This window comes from Musca autumnalis, unplaced genomic scaffold, assembly GCF_047663935.1.
Source record: "Musca autumnalis isolate F117 unplaced genomic scaffold, ASM4766393v1 scaffold_1, whole genome shotgun sequence".
NCBI classification, from domain to species: Eukaryota; Metazoa; Arthropoda; class Insecta; order Diptera; family Muscidae; genus Musca; species Musca autumnalis.
In genome coordinates, this window is record NW_027411644.1 from 80,256,666 (window position 1) to 80,281,315 (window position 24,650).

General features: G+C 37.9%; 1 protein-coding gene across 1 annotated transcript in view; it reads right to left on the reverse strand.

Moving 5' to 3' along the window:
* The window catches only part of LOC141402034 (uncharacterized), a 1,128,858-nt gene that overhangs the window by 173,316 nt on the left and 930,892 nt on the right, over positions 1 to 24,650 (reverse strand). The window contains exon 17 of the mRNA XM_073982660.1: positions 18,330 to 18,609. Coding sequence (XP_073838761.1) covers positions 18,330 to 18,609 — 280 coding nt within the window. The remainder of the gene's footprint in view (positions 1 to 18,329; positions 18,610 to 24,650) is intronic.

Sequence of the window (24,650 nt, forward strand, 5' to 3'; positions counted from 1 at the left end):
AAAAATATTCCTAAATATTTCTAATTATAAATTTTTATGAACTTCCAAAAAATTAAATTCCAATTGGTGGGCGTATTAGTATCGACATCATTCATACGCATTAGGTGCCTGCGTTAAATCGATCATTGAAATAAGGTATAAAATAAAGCGATATGACGTACTAGAGGCAGCACAAGAAAGATTAAAGTTCTTAGGAAATATTTATGAAGCAGGGCATGGTCAATAACAGATTTTGGAGCTAAAATAAAGAATATATTCTCAATATTGTTGCCCTTAACCTAATGCTGAAGCTAAATAAAGCTTTTTCATATTAAATTCCCATTGGAGGAGTATTAGTATTGACATTACTCATACGCCCCAGGTGCATAAATTCATATTTTGGTTAATTAAAAAATATGTAATAACTATGCCTACCTTTCATACAAAAATGTCTGCGAATTATATACCAATTGGTGGGCGTATTAGTATCGACAGCATTCATAGTCCGTTAAATGGACTCAGTGATAGACGATACAAAAGAAAGTGATATGACCTAATAGAGAGACTGATGGTCTTGGTAAACACCTATGAAAGAGGGCATGAGCAATAAAAGGTTGTGAAGACAAACTAAATGTCAATATTTTTCCCTCAACATAATGCTAAAAGCTAAGTAAGCGTTTTCATATTAAATTTCAATTGTAGGCGTATTAGTATTGACAATAGTCATACGCCTCAGTTATATATTTTAATATTTTGGTCAATTACACCTTTCACCTTTTGGTGGGCGTATTGGTATCGACAGTATTCATACGCCTTAGGTGCATAAATAATGTTTTAATGAATTTGAAAACTCAATATGTTTGTAAGCAATTTTTGTGGTCAATTAAATTTTTAATCACCTCTGGGTGGGCGTATTGGTATTGACAGTATTCATACGTCTTAGGTGCCTAAATAATGTTTTAATGAATTTGAAAACTCAATATTTTTGTATGTAATTTTTTATAAGACATTTAGATTAAGTTTTTGTTTAATAATATTTATGACATTGTATTTACTTTTTTTCCTCAAAATCAGATCAGATTTAAGATCTTTTTTAAAGAGGCGGCATATTAAATTTGTTATTTCGTGTGTATTTAAATTAAACAAAAGTTGATTGTTTGCTGCTCTAGTGTACATCAATATTGTGTTTAATATTTTTTATTGAACGTTTTTAGTTTCAAATGGATTTCAATTTACAATCTGCTTACAATCAATTAATGTGGCGTATAAGTATACGCTCCCAGGAATAGTATTTTTTATTATTTCTCTGTCTCAAAGCCTAGACTAAGGAGAATTGTCTAATGTAATGTGGTTAATGTGGCGTATAAGTATTATTCTACCAACATTATTTATACGCTCCCAGGAATAATATTTTCTTTAGTATTGCTCTGTCTCAAAGCCTAGACTAAGGAAAATTGCCTAATGTAAATGTGGTTAAAATCAATTAGTGTGGCGTATAAGTATTATTCTACCAACATTATTTATACGCTCCCAGGAATAATATTTTTTTATTATTGATCTGTCTCAAAACCTAGACTAAAGAAAATTGCCTAATGTAAATGTGGTTAAAATCAATTAATGTGGCGTATAAGTTTTATTCTACCAACATCATTTATACGCTCCCAGGAATAATAGGCTAGACTAAGGAAAATTACCTAATGTAAATGTGGTTACATTAGACTATTCTCCTTACGGCATTTGTCAGTTAGATGGAGAGAGAGGTGAGGCATATGGTAACCCTTTGCCTATCAACACCCTCTCCCACCTACACACTGACAATTGCCGCAAGGAAAATTGCCTAATGTAAATATGGACCATTATTGACATGTTGAATTTTTTCTATGAATTCGTTAAAAATTTCAATAATACTAGATTCTTGTAATAATAGTAGATTATTGTAGGTTCTGGAACAGAGTACATATTGTTTTCTATTGCCGGTGGTTTTGAGTACATTTCAAATTCATTATTATCAAAAATTTACTTTAAATCAAATAAGAAACTTTTTCATGTGTGCAAAAGATATCGTTAACAAAATTATTGTAACATTTCGTTTATAAACTTGTTGTTTTTTTGTAACACAATTAAATTCTGCAAAAAATAACCAACAATATATTTAATTAGTAACAATGATAATTTGTTTTTGTTTAGTTATTTAGGAAAAAGGGGTTTATTCATTAACTATGGTTATAAATATGCAAAAAGAAGAAAATGTCTAATGTTTTTTTTTTTTTAGTTTGTATTCGATATTTTATTGTTATGATAATAATTAATTTAAATTTATCTCACATAGAATAATAATGATGGTAATAATAATAATAATAGAGAACGGGAGAGTATTACAATTGGCATTATTGTGATGAGTTTTGTTTTTCGTTTTGCTGTTTAGATTTTTTTATAGATTTTAATAAGTTAATAACTATGGAGATTGGTTTTACAAAGTTGTTGTTTTATGTTTGTTAATTACAAGTTAAATCTTAATTGATTTTAAATATAATTTGTTATCAATATTATTATTAATAATAATCATAATTAATGTTATTGTGTTGTGGAATATGGGTTTTAGGTTTGGTAGAGATTTGTTTTTCATTTCTGTTTTTTTTTTTGTATTTATGTTTATAACAATCTATATTTATTTTAAATTTATAATTGAATCTCATTATTGTCTGAAAATTTCACAATTTTTTCCATTTCGTAATATATGTATTTATGCATGTATGCTGTATGTATTTAGGTGCTGTATACTATCATTAATGTTTTTTCTTCTCTTTCGTTTTTTTAAATTTATAGTTTTTTATAGTTAATTAATATGTTAAAGATTTTTTGCTTTTCCATTTTATTATAACTAGACATGATTTGATTATAATTAACCATTAGGTTTTTTATTGTTTGTTTGTTTTGTATTTAATATAAGCTAATATATAATAATTATACAGTATTTATACAAATTATTACAGATTGCATGTTTGCCATTTTATACAGTTTTTTGAATATGTTATACATTTAATTGAATTAATTTTAGATTTATTTTCACGATTTGCCATTTGGTTCTATTTATTTAGAAAAGAAGCCAATGTAACGTTGTTTTTCTTTACACATATGCATGTTGCAGTTATGATTGATTAGCCGGGGGGCGTATATGTGTTGTCACAATTTATACGCCCCTCTCTTCATAGTGGGCAATTTATATTTGATGTTTTTTAAAGGGATAATTCATAAGCGACTTTTTAAAAATTAATTTAAATTAGAATTAGATATAAAATTGAAGTTGCTTGATTTTTTTATTATTTCACCTTTTATTTGGTCAATTAAAAAAAAAAAACATTTTATTTTTAAATTAATATTTTTTTGTTGGCGTATAAGTATTGTCGGCACTCATACGCCATGTGAGATAAAAAAAATAGTATTGGGCTTTGTCTTTAAAAGGCTGTATTTTTAGTATCAAAAAGGCATATACAATTATATTGTTACCCCTGGAATAGAAACACCTGGTGGTAATTTGAAATCTTCAAAAACGAATTCGTTCATAAAAATATCCATATTAAAAAAATGTGAACAATTATAAAGTCGGGAAAAAGGCTTTATCCCTAATTCAGGAATTTCTTTTTTAAAATTCCACGTAACATCGATTTTTACACATGTATATGTTGCAATTAGTGTTAATTAGTATAAGTATAAGTGTTGTCGCAATTCATTAAATTTGATATCTGTTAAGGGATATTTGATAAGGAATTTGTATAAATTCTGGCAAACGTTTTAGAATGAAAATGTATTAGTAGGCATTGAAGCATTGCCGGTACTCATGCGCCGAATGACAAAGCAGTTCTAACCCAGTATTGCCAATAAAATGATTAACAGTAATACTTTCCAGGTCTTTTGGTGATACATTTACATGGTGCTGATTTGGACATGAAATCGGTGATCCATAGGAAATATTTTTTCTGCATAATTGCAGCAAAAATAACATTCGAAGCAGGGACACATGGCCTAAGTGCTTATCTCTCCTGGACGGTCTGGTAGTATACACAGACGGGTCCAAGATGGAAGAAGGTACTGACGCTGGCGACTACTGCGAGAATTCACTAATTAAAAACTCATAAAAGCTCAACGATAATTGTAGTGTTTTTCAGGCGGAGATTCTTGCTCAGGAAAGCAGCTCATTTGGTGAAAGGGCTTGAAGGCAGTCTTACAGGACCAGTGACTATAAATGTCGATAGTCAAGCGGCTCTCAAGGCTCTTAAGTCATGGACCATAAATTCTAGAGCTTTTCTTGATTGCAGGAATGCTTTGCAGGTTATACACGATATCGTAAAGCTATATTGGGTTCCGGGTCACAGCAACATTATGGGAAACGAGGTAGCAGATGAACTAGCTAGAGGTGGCTCTAAGTCTATCGAGTTATCAGTTGATGAAACCGTCCGGCCACCGATGTGCTACTACATCGGCAAACTTCGGGAGATCTTCAATGAGAGGGCATATCAAAGATGGCTATTGGAACCTGGTTATAGTGTGTCCAAGGCGATCCGGCCAGTGATCTCTCGTCGAAGTACGCCGTCCTTCCTCTCACTTGATAAGTTAGGGATGAAGATCGCGGTATGACTTATAACCGGTCACTGCAGAGTGAGATCTCTAACTTAAAAATTGGACGACAGTGGCATTGACTATTGCAAACTATGTGAAAATGCGGAAGAGATAGAGACTGTTGAACAGCTGCTTTGTAGGTGTCCTTTGTTGCAAACAAGGAGGTACCGAACACTAGATAGATATGAGATAGACACTCTGACCTTCCTGCCTAACATAGATCACATTGTTGTACTCAAATTTGTCAAACATCTACCATGGCTTGGGAAAGGTCCTTAACTATTAAATACTAATCAGACTTTTTCTACTTTTTCAGCACAATATCATCTATACCCCGGCATCCTCACATCTTAAAATCTTCATCTACAACCTACACAGGATGAACAAAATGGACCAACGGCCTCCGAGTGAAGCAATCACCTATACTACTAGATGGCTGCTCATCCTTAAACCTAACCTAACATCCTTTAAGTCAATTCCATTTAAATACAGATACTGGTAAGCGTATTAATATCGACGGTAATCATACGCCATAGTTGTCTACTATCATATTTTGATTAATTAAAATATTAGATAAAGCCTACAAAGTGAGAGGGACGGTATAGTAGCAAAAAATAAATTAACGTACCTTTGTTTTATTAATAGGCTTATTCCAGTGGCGAATTTTCCAATAAATACTATTCTGTACCTAAATTTGTTGTTAAATGTTTTTGTTAGATTGGCTGTAGAGAATCTTAGAAGCCTTATGCTGTCTATAGAAGAGTTCTAGGAGAGGATCACCAAAAACTTATATTGCTTGTAGAATAGGTTATTTAGGCCCATGGAAGGCCAATAAATTTGGTGTGCTCTAACTGCATACCTACAGCTGAATTGCCTTCCTTTTATTCAATTCCATTTATACGCCATATGAGCCTATTTCAAAAATTTGAATAATTTAAGTATTAAATGAAGGCTATAGCGTGAGAGGGACGAAGCGAAAAATAAATTATTCTACCAAAGAAATTTTTCGAAGACATTGTAAAATAAATTAAAATGATTATAAAGTGTGGCATAAAATAATTTACCGTACCATTGTTTTTTTTAATAAGGTTATCCCGGCGGCCGATGCATCAATAGACACTACTCTGTGCCTAAATCTGTTTTTAAAAAATTTTGATAAACCTCGAAAGTACTGCTGTAGTTGTAGAAAACACAGAAAACTTATGCTACCTCAATGGATTTTTTTGCCACCATAGAAAAGAAGAAGTCTTACATGGTTTTCATAAGATCTCATGAGGCCTTCTATTATCTATAAATACCTACTTATGTTGACTATTAAGGACCTCAAAAAGTGTTCTGTTGTTAAAATTTTTTTGGCTATAAGAGACTACAATAGGTATTCCGTTTCTCAAGAGGTTTTGTGTACCGCTGTATAGAATTTCAAGAGGTCTTGTGTTATTGATTAAGGACCTGTTGTTGTAGAATATCTTGTTTGGCTATAGTAGACTTCAAGAGCCCTTCCGTTTCCTTTTATTGTCTATAGAAGGCTTTAAATACCCTTTTATTGTCTAAGAAGAGCTTAAGGTGTCTTTTCTTGTCTACAGAATACCTTAATAAGCCCTCTCTGTCTACAGAAGATCTACATAGGTGTATTGTTTTAATAGAAGGCTTTAAGAAGCATTTTGTGTCAAAGAAGTCTTTTATGTCAAGAGAAGACCCCAAGAGGTCTTATGTAGTCTTTGGAAGAGCTCAATGGGTGCGTTGTGTCAACGGAAGGCCTCAGTAAATATCAGGAATTATTTTTTGTTCATACAATACCTTAAGTTGTCTTCTGTTGTGTACAGAGGTCTCCTGTTGTCTATAGAAGATCTCAAAGGCTCTTCAGTTGTCCATAGAAAACCTTAAGAGGCCTTTTGTGGCTACAGAAAACCTTACAAGGCTTTCTGTGGCTATAGAAGAGCCCAAGAGGACTCTAGTAGCTATAGAAGACCTTATGATGTTTTCGATGCTAGTGGGTGGTGTATTTTTGCCTCCATTGGAAATGAGATGTTGTCTAACGTGGGAATCGACTCCTGACATTCAGTGTTCAAAATGGTGTGTGTATATTATTGCATCACAGTTGCGACCAGAATCGAAGAGCATTTCTTGATATGACAAAAGCCTGACTACCTTCCGTGAGGCGGCTGATTTATTATTTTCCAAAAAAATACTTCTTAATCAACAATCAGAATCTTTTGGTTAGGTAGGCGTATAAGTATTGACAATACTTATATGACCCCATAGATAAATGATTTCAAGAGAAGTAAAAAAGAATATTATGCCAACATTTGAAATGTATTGTTATGAAACTTTTTATCTCTAATTTATTCAAATTCAATAATCACCATTAAACAGTTTCATTGCTAACCCTCTTCCGTATCAGCAACATGAATTCAATCCCTTAATCACCATATTAATATGCCTTCAATCAAATTCGAATCCTGTCAAAATTTAAAATTCTCTTCATGTAATATATTTATTATTATTAAATCAATATTTCTATTCGATTTCTTATAAATTATTCAACATATTTTTGCCTTTAAGGATGAACAAACGAAAACAAAAGTAACAACAAAATAATTTTCATACGTAATCCCTTCAATATACCCTTCGGTTGCGGTTGGTTCATTCTTTATTCAAAGCAAGGATAAGTGATGCAGAAGAAAATTATTTATTTGCCTCTTGGCAAATGTAAGCAGAGTGTGGGATGAGAATAGAAGGAAATCCACACTTAATTGCTTGACACGCACAAATCCATCAAATACGTTTAGCAACCAAACGTTCGCCACCTCCCTCTCCCTTTCGCCACCACATAAAACTTGTGAACCTCAAAGAAATAAAACCCATAAATCCATTTAACGAAAAAGTTAACAATTATCATAAAAATTCTATGCCATCAAAATAATTGGTGGAAATAAATTGAGGGCCATTACGAAGAGGGTTAGGAATGTAATGAAGAGAGGGTAGTCGTTAGGTTATGTGGAATAGAAAATGTGCTACATATTTTGAATTGATTTTGACAATATGAGAGTAAATATATCAAATGTTTTCCTCTAAAAGATCTTCCAAAGAAAAAAATTTCTGAAGGTCTTCTGTAGATAGAAGAATTTTTAAAGGTATTCTATAGTACATGAACTTCTAAAGGTAAAAGAAAATAGAGATACCCTTTTAAATAACTTAATAACTTCTAAAGGTGGGACAACTTTTAAAGGGTTTTCTGTATGTAGAATAATTTCTAATGGTCTTCTATAGATATAGAAACTTTTAAATGTCTTCTGTACGCAAAAAAACTTCTTAAGGTATTCTGTTGGTAGAAAAACTTCTTAAAATCTTCCACAGGTAGGATAAGTTGTAAAGGTCTTCTACAGGTAAAAGAACTTTTAATGGCCTTATTAAGTAAAAGAATTTCTAAAGGTATTCTATAGGCAGACGAACTTCTAAAGACCTTCAGGTAGACCTACAGGCAGAAGAAGATTAAAGTTCTTCAATATGTAGATTGACTTATAAAGGTATTTTACAGGTAGAAATGTTTTTAAATAAGTAGCAGAAATTTTAAAGGCCTTCAATAGGTAGAATGACTTTAAAGGTCTTTTACAGGTAGGAGAACTTTTAATGGCCCTATCTAGGTAACAAATTTTAAGGGTTTCTATAGGTAGACGAATTTCTAAAAATCTTCTACAGGTAGAAGAAAGAAGTTAAAGTTCTTCAGTAGTAGAAGAACTTTTAAAGGTCTTCTGTAGACAGGCGACTTTCCAAGGATCTTTCATAGGTAGAAGAAATTCCAACTTCTAAAGACCTTCTACAGGTAGAAGAAAATTTAATGTTCTTCATTAGTAGAAGGACTTTTAAAGGTTATATAGGTAGATAAGTTTTTAAATGTCTTCCATAAGTAGCAGAAATTTTAAAGACATTCAATAAGTAGAATAACTTACAAAGGTCTTTTACAGGTAGAAGAAATTTTAATGGTCATAGGTAGGTTAAAAATTCTAAATGTCTTCTAGGTAGACGAACTCCTAAAAATCTTCTACAGGTAGAGGAAAATTTAAAGCTCTTCATTAACAGAAGACCTTCTACAGGTAGAAGAAGATTGAAGTTCTTCAATAGGTAGAATGACTTATAAATGTATTTTACAGGTAACAAAATTTTTAAATAAGTAGCAGAAATTTTAAGGCCTTCAATAGGTAGAATGACTTATAAATGTCTTTTACAGGTAGAATAACTTTTAATGGCCTTGACTAGGTAACAAATTCTAAAGTTTTCTATAGGTTTTCTAAAAATCTTCTAGAAGAAAGACGTTAAAGTTCTTCAGTAGGAGAAGAACCTTTAAAGGTCTTCTCTAGATAGAAGGAGTTCTGTAGACAGGCGACTTTCCAAGGATCTTTTATAGGTAGAAGAAATGCCAACTTATAAAGACCTTCTACAGGTAGAAGAAAATTTAATGTTAGATATAGGTAGATAAGTTTTTAAATGTCTTCCATAAGTAGCAGAAATTTTAAAGACCTTCAATAAGTAGAATAACTTATAAAGGTCTTTTACAGGTAGAAGAATTTGTAATGGTCTTAGGTAGGTTAAAAATTCTAAAGGTCTTCTAGGTAGACGAGCTCCTAAAAATCTTCTACAGGTTGAAGAAAATTTAAAGTTCTTCATTAGTAGAAGAACTTTTAAAGGCCTTCTATATGTAAAAGGGCGAAGGTCTTTTATAGGTCTTCTGTAGATAGACGACCTTCCAATGATCTCCCATAGGTAAAAGAAATTAGAAAGATCTTCTGTAAATAGAAGACCTTCTAAAGTTCTTCTATATGTAGAATACCTTTAGAAGGCCTCTTGAGGTCTTCTATAGATAACAGGATTCCTATTTAAATTATGTTGACATTTTTTGTAGCCAATAGACTCTGTTGAATTCATCTATACATAATAGAATGCCTCCTCAGGTCTTATAGTACCACATAACACCTCTTACGGTCTTCTTCAGACAACAGAAGACATCATTAAGTCTTCTGTAGCAACAGATTACTGTTACTAACTTAAAATACCTATTGAGCTTTTCTATAAGCAACATAAGGCCTTTTGAATTTTTCTATAGCCACAGAATTTTTCTATAGCCAAGACACAGAAGTCCTCTTAAGGCCTTATATAGACCACAGGATATCTCTTGATATATTGTGCAGACAACAGAAGACCTCTTGAGATCTGCTATAGCCACAGAAGTCATAATGACTTCATCTATAGCCAAGAAGGCCTCTTGAAGTCTTATGTAGCAACAGAATGATTCCTGATATTTTATGTAGAAACATAAGACTTGTTAAGGAGACTTTTAGACAACAGGGGATCTCTTGATATCTTCTATAGATAATCGAAGGTCTCTTAAAATCTTCTATGACTACCGAAGACATCTTGAGTTTTTCTACATCAACAAGAGGCCTGTTGAGGTCTACTGGAGTCACAGAAGGCTTCTTATGGTCTTCTATAGATAACGGAGGACTTATTGAGATCTTCTGTAGCAACAGAAGTCCTCTTGAGGTCTTCTATAGATCACAGGATACCTCCAGAGATTTTTTGTAGATAAAGAAAAGACCTCCTGAGTTCTTCTGTAGACAACAGAAGACCTTTTGTGTTCTCATATAGCTACAGAAGACATATTGGCTTCATCTGCAGCTACATAAGACTTCTTAAAATCTTGTGTAGACACCAAAAGGCCTCTTGAGATCTTCTAAAGCCACAGAAGGCCTAGTAAGGTCTTCTAAAGCCACATAAAGACTTTGAAGGTCTTCTATAGGCAACAGAGTACCTCTTAAGATCTTCCATAACAGCAGAAGTCCTTTTGTGAAATCTTCTATAGACACTTAAGGTCTCTTGAGGTCAGCTATAGACAATATAAGGCCTTTGGAGATCTTCTGTAGTCAACAGAAGGCATAATTAGGTCTCCTGTAGTAACAGAAGTTTTTTAAGGCCTTCTGTAGCCAAATAAGCCCATTAGAGCTTTCGGTAGAAAACAGAATACCACCACAGATCGTCTATAGACAAATGAAGTCCTCCTGAGATATTCTTCGGCAAACAGAAGACATCTGGAGGTCTTCTATAAGCAACAGAATGCCTCTAAAGATCCTCTATAGATACAGAAGACCTCTTAAGAGCTCCTATAGACTACGCGATACTTTTGGCATTTTCTGCATACAACAGAATAACGTTTGAAGTCTCGTATAGCCACAGAAGACATATTGACTTCATCTATAGTCGCAGAAACCCATTTGAGGTCTTCTATAGGCTATAAGACTTATTGAGATCTTTTATAGACAATCAAAAACATCTTAAACTCTTCTGTAGTTAGCAAAAGACCTCTTTTATGACCACAGACGACATCTTGAGTACTTCTGTAGCCACAGAACCTTTTTGGAGGTCTTTTGTATCTACATAAGCACTTTAAAGTCTTCGATAGAAATCAGAATACCAGGACATAAAGTCTGTAGACAACAGAAGGCCTCTTGAGGTTTTCTATAGAAAACAGAAGGCCTCTATAGATGCTCTACAGACACAGAAAGCCTTTTGAGCTCTTCTATGGACCACATTAATATTTTATCGACAGCAGAAGACCTCCTGAAAAATTCCGAAGACAACAGAAGACGTATTGACTTCATCTATAGCCACAGAAGGGCTTTTGAGGTGTTATGTAGCCACCTAAGGCTTCTCGAGGCCTTATGTAGCAAAATAAGGCATCTTAAGGTAATATATAGCCAGAAGAAGAAATATTGAGATCTTCTATAGACAATCGAAGGCTTCTTAATATCTTCTGTAGACACCAGAAGACCTGTTGAGATCTTATATAGCCACAGCAGACCTTCTAGGTCTTCTAAAGCTAAGTTCTCTTAAGGACTTTTATAAAAAACAGAGGACCTCTTGAGATCTTCTATAGCATAAGAAGTGTTCTTGTGAGGCACCTTACCTGTTTTGAGGTCATCTTGAGGTCTGATATTGTCACAGAAACCCTCTTAAGTTCTTCTGCAGAGACAGAATACCTTAGGTGAGCGCCTATTGACAACAGAAGACCTCTTGAGATCTTATGTGGACAATAGAAGTCATCTTGCGGTGTTCTATCGGTAACAGAATACCTCTATAGACACAGAAGGCATCGTCTGTACACAGCAGAAGAGCTCTTGAGATCTTCTGAGGTGTACTGTGGCCCCTAAGGCTTCTCGAGGTCTTATGTAGCAAAATAAGGCATCTTAAGGTAAAATATAGCCAAAAGAAGAAATATTGAGATCTTCTATAGACAATCAAAGGCTTCTTAATATCTTCTGTAGACACCAGAAGACCTGTTGAGGTCTTCTATAGACACATCAGACATTTTCAGTTCTTCTGAAGCTATGCTCTCTTAAGGACTTCTATAAAAAACAGAGAACTTCTTGAGATCTTCGATAACATAAGAAGTGTCCTTGTTAGACACTTAGGCCGTTTTGAGGTCATCTTGAGGTCTTCCATTGTCATAGAAAGCCTCTTAAGGTCTTCTGCATCATCTTTAGGTCATCTATAGACAACAGAGGACCTATTGAGATCTTCTATATACAACAGAAGACGTCTTGAGATCTTCTGCAGACAACAGAAGCCCTTCTGAGAGTACCTATAGCCACAGCAGACATATTGACTTCATCTATAGCTGCAGAAGGCATATTTAGGTCATCTATAGACAACAGAGGACCTATTGAAATCATCTGTAGACAACAGAAGACCTCTTAATATTTTCTATAGACAATCGAAGCTTTCTTAAAATCTTTTGTACACATTACAAGACCTCTTGAGATCTTTTATGACCACAGAAGACATCTTGAGTTGTTCTATATGCACGGAATGTCTTTTGTGGTCTTCTGTAGCCACTGAAGGCCTCTTAAGGTCTTCCATTGATAAAATTAGACTTCTTGAGTTCCTCTGCAGGCAACAGAAGACCACTGCAGATCTACTATAGCTACAGGAGATATATTGAATTTATCAGTAGTCGCAGAAGGCCCTTAGAGACCTTCTATTGGCAACAGAAGGTTTCTTGAGATTTTATGTACCAACCTAAGACCTCTTGAGATCTTCTGTAGACAATCGAAGCCATCGTAGGATTTTCTGCACACATCAGAAGACTGTTTTGAGATCTGTTATGACCACCGAAGATATCTTGAGTTCTTCTACAGCCACAGAAGCCTATAGAAGGTATTCTTTAGGTAGAGAACGCCTTTTAGATCTTCTATAGATAACAAAGGACCTCTTAAAATCTGTAATAGACAAACGAAGGTCCCTTAAAATCTGCTGTATACATCAGAAAACAAACACCAGACATCTTGAATTCTTCTATAGCTACAGAAGACTTTTTGAGGTATTCTGTAGCCACAGAAGGCCTCTTAAGGTCTTTTATAGATTACAGGTGACCTATTGAGATCTGCTATAGCAACAAAATTTCTTTTTAGGTCATATATAGATAGAATGCCTCTTGAGGACTTATGTGAGACATAGCAGTCATCTTAAAGTTTTCTATAGACCATTGAGGTCTGCCGTGGGTTACAGAAAATATTTCGAGATCTATTATAGACAACATGAGACTTCGTGCGATGTTTTAGTGGTAACAGAAAGTCTCCTGAGGTCTTCTATACTCACATAATGCATCTTCTATAGATACGGAAGCCCTGTTAAGGTTTTCTATGTGTCAAAGAATACCTTTTTATGGTAGTTGGATGCACTTCTAAAATTCCTTTATAAACAGAATAACTTCTTTTATCGACCTTAAGTTTATCCCGAACCTCAAAGACCACTTTCGTTCCCGTATTATACCTATTGTCTTAAGAAGCGTTTAAAGCCACCGAGAGAATTCATGTCAAATAAAAATTCCCAACGAAAAACAACTTTGCTAAATTCTGTAGGGTATTCCCATGGAAAGTCTTTCTGTGTGTGAGATGGTGTGCGCGTATAGCATTTTCAACGAAAATTATGGCCTTGCAGCAATTTTTAGCTAGCAAAAAAGGCAAAAAATAAGGATGAAATGAAAATAAAACAATAACACGCAAGGCATAATAATGAAATGCCGACAATAACGATGATGAGGATAATGATGACGTTTCTGACAGAACCGCCTTCAAGGTGAAACATTTTTGAAATTTAACATCAAATATAAATTGCTAACATTCATATTCTAATATAAATTTATCACGTTTCTCATAGGGATATGATGATAAATGTGATGCGGCTGGGGTTGATGCTGTTCCTGCTCCCGCAGCAGCTGCTGTGGATGTTGTATTTAAGATGTTGGTGATGAGAGGATTGCCATGGGCAATAAAACTGCCTGCAGCCGTTGTATTACCAACAACAGATGCTGCTGCTGCCGGTGATGCTAGGCCTGCTACTCCTCCGCCTCCTGTAATGGGGTTATTATATAATTTAGATAAATTCATTTGCGGCATTGTGGCCGTGTTGCTGTTGTTAACATTAGCCAAAGATGATGAACCGGATGATGAAGAATTGTTGATGACTGCCGTTGGCGTTCCAGCTGCCATTAACAGGGAAGCTGTCATTAAATGTGCCGAGCTGTTTGTTGAATTTGTTGAAGAATTTGATAGCTTCGATGAGGAGTGATTTGAGGATGAGGAGGAAGAATTCATTTTATGGGGAACACTGTAGCAGGGCATGCCATCGGGTGTGCTGAGTTGGGGTGGCCCATTATTGGAGCCACCATAATAATTTAAGATGTTTAAAGGTGGTGCGGGGGGATTAGTTGAAGATAATGGTGCCACCATGGCATTGGGGGATCTTTGCTGGTAATAGGAACTGGTGGTGGAGGAAGAGGAGGCACGTTTTTGTGAGAGATTTGTTTGGGAGGTTAGTGAGGGAGGCGGAGGTGCCGGTTTGTTGGAACGTATTTGTATGAAATTATCAAAATTATCCGATGATGAGGTATTGGAGGCATTTGAGGGACGCCGTATGTGTGTGGAGGAGGTGGAGGAGGGGCCATGATTGCCTAAATTATAATTACCACTAGGGTAGGCGGCATTGTTGGGTGAGGGAGTCTTGTGATGATAGTTGCCAAGGGGATATTTGTGGCCATACAGTTGTTGTTGTTGGTGTATGGAAGAGGTGGACGAGGAGGAATTGGAAAGGGAAGTTTTATAGGATTTATAAAGATGGGCCATGTTATAGGAATTGTGTCCCGGCACCGAGGATGAGGAGCTTTCTTGGCCATAGTAGTGCGGTTTGGAGTTTTCCAATTCATTGTCCTCATAGCTCTCATAGTTAAGTTGGGGACTGGGCCTTTGCCTTATTGGTTTGTTGTACGGTTTCTGGGAATAATTGTAACGCGAAGGTTGCTGTGTCGAGGCTTTGTTAATGAGGTGACATTGATCTTCTTCAAGTAGCTCAGAGGAGCAGGGACTGGCAAATGGATACAGGTCCTTGTGATAATCCAAATGATTGCCGGATTTGGGGTAATCAAATGGATCATAGGGTTGAGGACTGTGGGGTTCTTCCATTTCATGTTGCAGCTGATCATTGAGCGATTGATAGAAGGCCACTTCGGAAATGTTGTCGGTCTCCGAACGACTTAAATACCAATCTTCGGCCTCAGCAAAACCCTCCGAGTTGTTTATCAAGATTCTAACATTATTTGGTGTTAGGGAATCTTCATAGGGATCGTAACCGCCTAGTAGCTGTTCCTTGTTGTGGGATATCCTTAGCAACTCTTCATTGTATGATAGCTCATCTTCATCCATGTCTTCGTTGGCTGTGGAGGGTGGTATTAGATCCAACAATTCGGAATTTTCCAGGGTCCGTAACTTGGCGGAGGCGGTATTGTTGGAGGCCTTGTTGGGTGATTTCTTGTCAAACAAATATTCACACATTTTGGGATGTTCATAGCGTAGCTGGGTTGTGGCTGTGGGTGTGGTGGCAGTTTCTTGGTGAGGCTTGTTTGTTGTTGTTGTTGTTGTGAAATTGTTATCAGTCTTTTTGTGTTTGCTGGGTCCATCCAAATCTCCCGTTGCATATTGGCCACTAAATACCGAGGCATAATCGGAACTACTTAGGGAGTCGGTGTTTTTCAAAGAACCATTTTGTTGATGATGGTGTTGTTGTTGTAGATTTTCATAATTGTGCCGATTTAGTTTCTTGGGGCTTTCACTGCTCAAGGAACGCTTGTGATGCTGCCCAGATGCCTTAATTTTTGCTTGCGAGGCAGAGTCATTGGAGGATGAGGATACTTGGTGAAAAGCTCTTCTAAGTTTTTGCCCTTGGCTGCGGCCCACTGATGCTCCTCCGCCACCTCCTATCACCGAGCTCTTATTATTGTCAAAATTCTGCTGCAAGTAGTTTTCCAAATAGTTCAAATTTTTACTTAGATCAAGTTCAGATTTATAGGACTTATAGAGAGTGGGGTTGGGGTCAAGGCCGCCCCTTGAGTACTGCTGCTGCTGTTTGGCCAAACACTTGGTCTCATAATTCCTTATGTTGTCCTTGTCACTTATAAAACGAAAACTTTCCACCTTGGCCATGGTTTTGAAATTCAAAGAGGAACTATTGGAGTCTAGGGCCCCAGGGTTCCTGGCCTGAGAGCTGCCCTGGTGAAACTGTCTACATTTGTCTTTTAGTTTCTGCAACCCCTGCCTAGTTTTGGCTTGCAGTTTGCTGAAATAATTGGCTTTTTGTGGAACCGGCAAGCCACTGGCTGCAATGGTATTGGTGGAAGATGAGGAGGAGGTAATCGATGTGGCCATGGGGCCATGGACATGGGTCCTATCCGGGTAGCTGATTTTCAATTTTTTCAAATGTGGTCCATTTGGTTGGTGTAAATTGCTGCTGGAATTTGAGGTATGCCTGCCGGATTTCTTGAGGGAGATTTGTTTAAAAACACTGGAGCTGGAGGAGGAGTTGGCCATTTTATTCCGAGACTTCCATTTTTTATTATTTACCTCCAAATTACCATTCCCGGCGGGGAAATCTTGGCGCTCAAAATGTTTTATGGGCACACCATACAGGTGGTGATAACTGGCCAGCTGGGACTGGGAATTATAGGGCCTGGAACCAGTTGCTGCTGGCAGGGGCGCTGCTGATGGTGGTGGCGGAAGTTGTGACAAAGGCACCATTGGTTTTTTTGCGGCCACTCGGCGACTGGCCGATGAGGCACAACGCAAACGTTTGTCCACCGTCAAGGTTAACTGGCTCTCATCATCATGGAATATGGAAAAGGGATTCGTGATAACGGTACTGTTATTAAAATCGTTGGGTTTGTAGCTGCTGCTGACGTTGTTGTTGTTAAGATTTTCAAAGATTAACATATTTTTGTTTTCTTGGCTTAAAACTAAATTTTGATTTTTATTCATTTTCATTTTCTTAAAACTAGGTTTTGTTGTTGTTGTTGCTGTATTACAACTACTACTATTATGATTGGCTACAACTACAATATTATTATTAATAAATTTAACATTAACATTTGTTTTACATAAATCCGTATCAGACTTAAATTTTCTTAGTTTAGCTAAACACATAAAGGACGTTTTGTTCTCACCCTGGACCGTGGTCAGGTTTTGCATTTCTTGGGCCTCTCGTTGGGCCTTTGTGGTGGAGGTATCACGCAGTGACATTGACTGTTTGTGAAAACGATAAAAGGGATTGTTGATGGGCAGTTTTTGCAATAACATTCTTAATTCGTCATCTAACAATAGGCCGGGTGAGAGATCTGTTAAAGTCTTGTATTCTGTTAACTTAACAGAGTTGATTTCTGTTGCCACAACATTATGGTTCTCTTTCAAATCCAAATTTAAATCCTTCGATTCACTACTCTTACCTAAATTTTGATCCTTAAAACTATTTGTTGTTGTTGTTGTTGTTGTTAAGGAATCCTCTAAAGGATCCACTAAATTATTTGAATCACTTGTAATGCTGTTATTTATTTGTTTTTGTTGGTGTTGTTGTTGTTCACCCTGATTCTCAATTTGTTTTTGATTTATTGGCATTTTTATGCCATCAATCTTTTCCATGCACTTACCAGCAGCCGAGGAGTCCTTGGCACTCAACAAAGAACCACAGGACATTGGGGTAAATGACGGTAAAGTGGTAGTGGTAATGCCACAACTATTGGTTGTGAGAGTAACATTGTTTGTGTTTGTGTTAGTGGATGTTGTTGATGTTGTTGTTGGTAGTGTAGAGGAAATGTGATTGTTATTGGTGGTTGTAGTTGTTGTTGTAGAGGTATATATAACAAATTGCTGTGTATTAATATCCGTCATACTGTCGACTTCGTCATCGTCTACTACAGCGGCAATATCCTTTAAATCTGTCAAGTCTGTTGTCGTTGTCATTGTTGTGACATTGTTATTGTTATTATTGTTGGTTTTGTTTGTCTTTATTTTATTGGTCTCTTGTCCAGTCCCTTGATTTATAACTGTTTTCTCCTTAACTAAGTCATGACATTTGTCATCATTCCCCTCGTCTTCTAGCTGATTATTGGTTTCCACACCAACACCACCACCCACACCATTGTCATCATCATCATCACCATGATGATGATTGGGGGGCAGTGGTGCGGCATTATGTTCATTATGATTTTCATGTTCATTATTATTATTTGTCGTTGTTGTTGTTGTAGTAGTAGAAGTAGTTGTAGTTGATGTTATTGTTGTATTATTGGTTTTTATATTATTATTAATTGCCTGCTAGACCCTAGTGGGTGGCTGTAATATCATTGCAGCCATTCGTACCTTCATTGCTTCAGGAGATCCTTGTCCCAATCCACCATGATGACCGCCGCCGCCATGATGATTATTACCCACCATTGCTGCGGCGGCAGCAGCGGCCAATTGTTGATGTTGTAATTGTGTTGGATTGCCTTGGGAAGATTGTTGTAGTTGTTGTTGCGACTGAGGCTGTTGCTGTTGTTGCTGCTGCTGATGATGAAATCCAGCCGGTGTTGTATAAATCGAATCACCTGGTGGTCCACCACTTGTACTATCGGAACGTGATTTTAAATCAGCTTTTTCACTAAAACGAAGAAAAAGAGAAATGAAACAGAAATTAAAGGGGAAATATAAATTGGAAGGAAAGTTTAAAAAAAAAAAACATCTCAGGGGGAAAAATGAGAAATAAGAAATCAAAGCAACACTTGAAATTACAATGGCTCTTTCATTTACACGGTGCTCTTGAAGCAACTTGAAATAGAAGGTGCTTACACCTGGGAAGTTTTTGCCGATTCTGAAACTACAATGTTCATAGATGAGAAAAATGAAAAAAAGCAAACAAATCGCCGGAGCGCTCTTTAAATAAATCGCGATTCAACTTGGCATTTTTAAGGGTTTTTTAGGTTTTCACGATTTTGCTTGGAAACCGCAAGTCCTATCGAAATGGGACAAAAGGAAATGTTGTAGCCATGAAAATTATCTACAAGACTGACTGACTTTCGTATATTTTACCGTTTTTGAGATATACTTACTTACTTAGCTGTCCCATTACAGAACGTTTGTTCTATAGGCCGAACTAAGAAAAGATCTCCAATTCTCTCTATTAGTCTGAGTTTTTTTAAAGCGTTATTTTTGTTTGACGAGATGTGGCTTTGTTTTAAACTGCTTACTTAAGTCAAAGTAGCATCTGTTAGCCAATACAATTCTTCTTTTTATTTCAGAACTGATGTCGTTAGTTGTGTTTACGGCGGTGCCGAGGTAGACGAAGTCTTTTACTACCTTAAAATTATAGGAACCAACGTCGACAGTTGGTCCGATCTCTATCGACGCATTTTGCGTCGACACCATCAACTTAGTCTTCCCGCCGTTTACCGCCAGACCCACTTTAGCAGATTCTCCTTCGACCTTCATAAAGGTATCTGTTACTTCTTTTACTGATCGTACCATGATGTCTATATCATCAGCATAAGCAAGTAACATGTGGCTATTGGTGTAGATTGTGCCACTTCTTTTGACGTTTGCTCTCGAATAACCTTTTCCAGCAGGATGTTGAAGAGATCACACGAGAGGCTGTCTCCTTGCCTGAAACCTCTTTTGGTACAAAATTCTTCGGAGAGGTTCTTTCCTATTTTAACTGAGGATCTCGTGTCAGTTAAAGTCATTTTACAAAGCCGAATGAGCTTTGCGGGGATACCAAATTCAGACATGGCCTGGAATACCTTTGAACGTAGTGGGCTGTCGAAGGCTGCTCTATAATCGACAAAGAGGTGGTAGGTGTCGATCTGCATCTCTTGGGTCTTCTCCAGGATTTGCCGCAGGGTAAATATCTGGTCAATGGTGGACTTGCAAGGTCTAAAGCCGCATTGGTATGGCCCAATTATCTCGTTGACCATAGGCTTTAGTCGTTCGCACACTATCCCTGACACGATCTTGTAGGCAATCGGGAGTAGACTTATGCCCCTATAGTTAGAGCATACAGTCTTATCTCCTTTCTTATGGACGGGGCACAAGATACTCAGGTTCCAATCGTCGGGTACTCGTTCCTCCTACCAGATGGTGCTAACTAGCTGATGAATACACCTTATCAGCGTGTCGCCTCCGGTTTTAAATAGCTCCGCTGGTAGGCCATCAGCTCCTGCTGCCGTATTATTCTTCAGCCGGTTTATTGCTGTCTTTACCTCATCTTGGATGAGCGGTATACAATCAATACCATCTTCTGGGATTTGATTTGTGGTATCTTCGTCGTCTTCGCTGGATACCAACAGGTTTGAAAAATGCTCTTTCCATATCCTTAGCACACTATCTCTATCAGTTACCAGATTACCTTGCTGGCCTCTACAGGAGGATGTGCCCGTACCAAAGCCATCAGTTTGATGCTTCACTCTTTGGTACAATTTTCGGACTTCATTCTGGCTCCTGCATATCTCGATTTTTTCACACTCCCGCTTTTTCATCTCTCTCTTTTTCCTGCGGAAAAGACGTTTCTCCTCTCTACTCTTCTCCCGATATCTCTCTCGTGCGCTACGCGTTGCTACGGATTGTAAAGTAGCCCTATATGCCGCATTTTTCTCTTCGGTAGCAGCACAACATTTTCCTTAGCCCCATTTCGATAGAGCTTGCGGTTTCCAAAATCGTGAAAACCCTTAAAAATGCCAACTTGAATCGCGATTTATTTAAAAAGCGTTCCGGCGATTTTTTTTGTTTTTTGATTTTTCTCATCTATGAACATTGTAGTTTCAGAATCCGCAAAAACTTCCCACGTGTAAGCAACTTCCATTTATGTTCGGCAGGGCCGAACTTTTTATACACTTCACCATAAAATATTCTGAACTAAAATAGAGTAATTAGTTTTCTTTTAAAATCTTCACATTTCAAGGTGGACATATTTTATGATCACGGATACATAATGTACATACAAATTTCTTCTTCAAATTTCTTCCAATCCCTCGGCGGCCGGTTCTATGCAACGGATTGGTTCGGGGGAATCTTCGACCAGGGGCCGTCACCTCAACAATTATGTGTTTGTGTTCATGTGTTTTTTTAAACATGGGAGCGGCAATTTATGCCGGAATACCTGCTCCAAGCTCTTTTGGAATGTGTCGGGATAGAGATGAACACGGGCCAGAATGGATCTAAGGAATGAGTGCACTTTCGAGTGTGTTCTGGCCTTAGTCGCAGTCAGGATTACTGCGATAGGTATGTCACCATCTTCGTTGTCCGATTCTTCATTGTTGTCGGAAGATGAGACCATCCCCTGCAGTCTTCACAACAACAACCACTGCATTACCTACCACCACACGTTGTTGTTCAGTGGGCCGGAAAGTCGTCATTCCTGCAATTCAATTGCAACAGTCTCCGCAATAAGGCCAACGAAACTGTGGACTTTATGAGTCATTGATATGAGAGAAGTCTCCCCTGTCCCGTCTGGGATGTTTGTGGAACAATTGCATATTATAATTATTATATGAGTCGGTTAAAAAAGGACGCACCTACGAGGATAAGAGGAGATTGCCACAGCTCGCCAGATATCAGCATTGTGGCACCAGGTCTGATAAACCAGTCATTTCCCTTGGCTCATTGTGGCACCAGGTCTGATAAACCAGTCATTTCCCTTGGCTCAGACCACCTTCCATTCATCGTTTTCGTAAATAAACCATCCTACTTCATAACCTCTGGACGCCGTACTTTTCGGAACCATAGGAAAGTTGATTGCAAGGGTTTATAGATTACCAATAACCGTTTAAGAGAGCTGCCCACTCCCTCGCATCCTCGGATAGCTGAGAGAAATTTCCGGGACATCATCACTGCAGCAGCCTCCCGCTACATACCTGCTGATCGAATAGCCGAGATCAGACCAAATTTCCCCAGCAGAGGCGACGGGACTAGCAAAGGATAGTGATGAGCTTCGTCGTACGAACCGTGAAGACCCAAGAGTTGGAGAACTTAATCTTGAAATCAGACCAAATTTCCCAGCAGATGCGACGGGACTAGCAAAGGATCGTGATGAGCTTCGCCGTACGAACCGTGAAGACCCAAGAGTTGAAGAACATACTCTTGACATCAACAATCTAGTAAGCAGTACAGGTTTAAGAAGGATGGATAGAACGGATGTAACTTTCAACGGCGTGACAGTAACTGACCCAAAGAGGTATGCGCGTTATTTTAACCGGCAATTTATAGAGTACCCCGAGTGTGAAAGGGTGCAGAGGAGTGTGCTGGGAGAGCCCTACTAGTCGAGGAGGTACCACCACAATTTACGATGGGCGGGCGATGTGACAGGCGTCATCCGAAATCATCCAAAGCGGAATGTCAGTGGTAATGCTTAAGCAACTGGATCAACCCGGAGTTGAGTAAGCCTGTAAAATATGCGGGGTGGTCTCGCTACTGAAACCTGGCAAGGAGGTGAATCGTTGAGGTCGATTTCACTTCTGTCGCCAGTAGCAAAGATCCTAGTGGCACTACTCATCCACATGATGAGAAACAGTTTTCAAGTTGCCCAACATCAACATGGATTTCGAAAAAGGCATAGAACTACAACAGCATAAGACGCCATATGCACACATATCAGTAGAGGACTGAACCAGAAAAGGCCGTGCAGCCGACCAGCCATGGTGGCTCTTGACCTATCGAAGGCTTTCGATACCGTCAACCATGCCAAGCTGTTCGAGGATATAGGGAAGACTACTCTCCAGCCATGTTTAAAACGTTGGGTAATCAACTATATGTGCGGACGCTAGTCGTTTGAGGAATTCAGAAACCCGCAGAGTGAAACAGGGAGTTCTGCTTTCTGAAATTCCGCTCCAGACAGCATAGAGATCGTAATGTATGCCGATCATTGTACGATCTTAGCGTCGGGTCCTATCGTCAATGGCATATGTGATAGGTTAATGTATAGATTTAGCTTACCTAGTGCAGTTTTTCCATCTGAGGAATATTAAAATAACCGCCGCTAAATCCACTGCCATACTGTTCGCCACTTGGAGGCTTCCACTGAACATATTGGTCGATGGTGTACTTATTCTGACCATTAACTACCCCAAAATATTGGGTGTAACGTTCGATAGCAATGTTTAGGTCGACCGCGCAAGCCACAGCTATTTGCTATAAAATCAGAAGTAGGATCAAAGTCCTCAAGTCGCTGGCCAGCAGCACTTGGGTGCTGACAAAGAAATCTTGTTGACCTCTCATACAGCAAGAGGTCAGTCTGTGGTAAGCTATGCGGTGCCGGCGAGGTATACAAATGCTAGGAAGAATATTCAAGCCTGTCAGAATGCGGCTCTTGGGACTGTAACAGGGTGCCTCATCATGACACCTGTGGACCACCTTCATGAGAAGACGAAGGTTTTACCGGTGCATCAACACAACAGGATGTTGTGGATGCCGTACCTGCATGGATGTTATCGCAGTGAGCTCCCTATCACTGGTTAATGGACAGGCTTCCCCCACCCAGGTACGTCAGGAGAGATCTTTATGATCTAGAGAAAGAGGCATGAAGGGAACCTCTAGACCAGCGAGCCTATCAGACAGTCTTGGATAGCATTCACACTGATGCAGTCGCGCAAGCCGTACAGAGTTACCGTGTGCATGCCGAACTTGGGGACAACCCCGTCATCCATCACAGCAGAAAAAAGCCAGATGCCAAGGCAAACACGAGTGGTTTAGCCAGGTTAAATTTGGACAATGCAGCCGCAACAATTCATATTGGATCCGAATTGATGTCACAACACCCAACACATGCCCAGTATGTGGGTTTGGACCACAATATACGCTTCATTTGTTGTTCCTGATTATGCACGCAAACCGTCCAAGTTGCAGAATTTTTGAGTCTGGGTACAGAGGAACCAGAACCTAATAATTAAAATAATACACGAACGAACATATGTATTTGCATTGCTAGAGCAAGACCACATTATCTTCATCAGAACCAATTTATCTTCAGTAGGCTAATATGGTGTTCACAAGACTGGGTCTTCCACAAGACCGGTTGGTCTTTAACAAAACCATTTGATTTTAAACAAGACCACTTCCTCTTCAAAATGACTACTTAGTTTTCATTAAGACCACTTACTCTTCATCAAGACCACTTGGTTTTCAACAAGACCACTTGGTCCTCAACAAGCTCACTATCATTTGGTCTTTTGTCATTTATGCGACTATTTGGTCTGCAAAAAGACCACTTGGTCTCTAAGAATACCGATTGATCTTCAGCAAGACCACTTGAACTTCAAAAATACCACTTGGTCTTCAGCAAGACCACTTGAACTTCAAAAACACCACTTGGTCTTCAACAAGACCACTTGGTCTTCAACAAGACCACTTGGTCTTCAACAATATCACTTGGTCTACAAGAAGATAACTTGATCCTCAAGAAGACCACCTGACCCTCAGCAAGACCACTTTGTCTTCAACAAGACCTCTTTGTCTTCAACAAGACCACTTGGTCTTTAACAAGCTCACTTGGTCTTCAACAAGACCACTTGGTGTTCAACAAGACCACTTGATCTTCAGCAAGACGACCTGGTTTTCAACAAGACTACTTGGTCTTCAACAAGACAACTTGGCCTTTAACAAGACCACTTGGTCTTTAACAAGCTCACTTGGTCTTCAACAAGACCACTTGGTCTT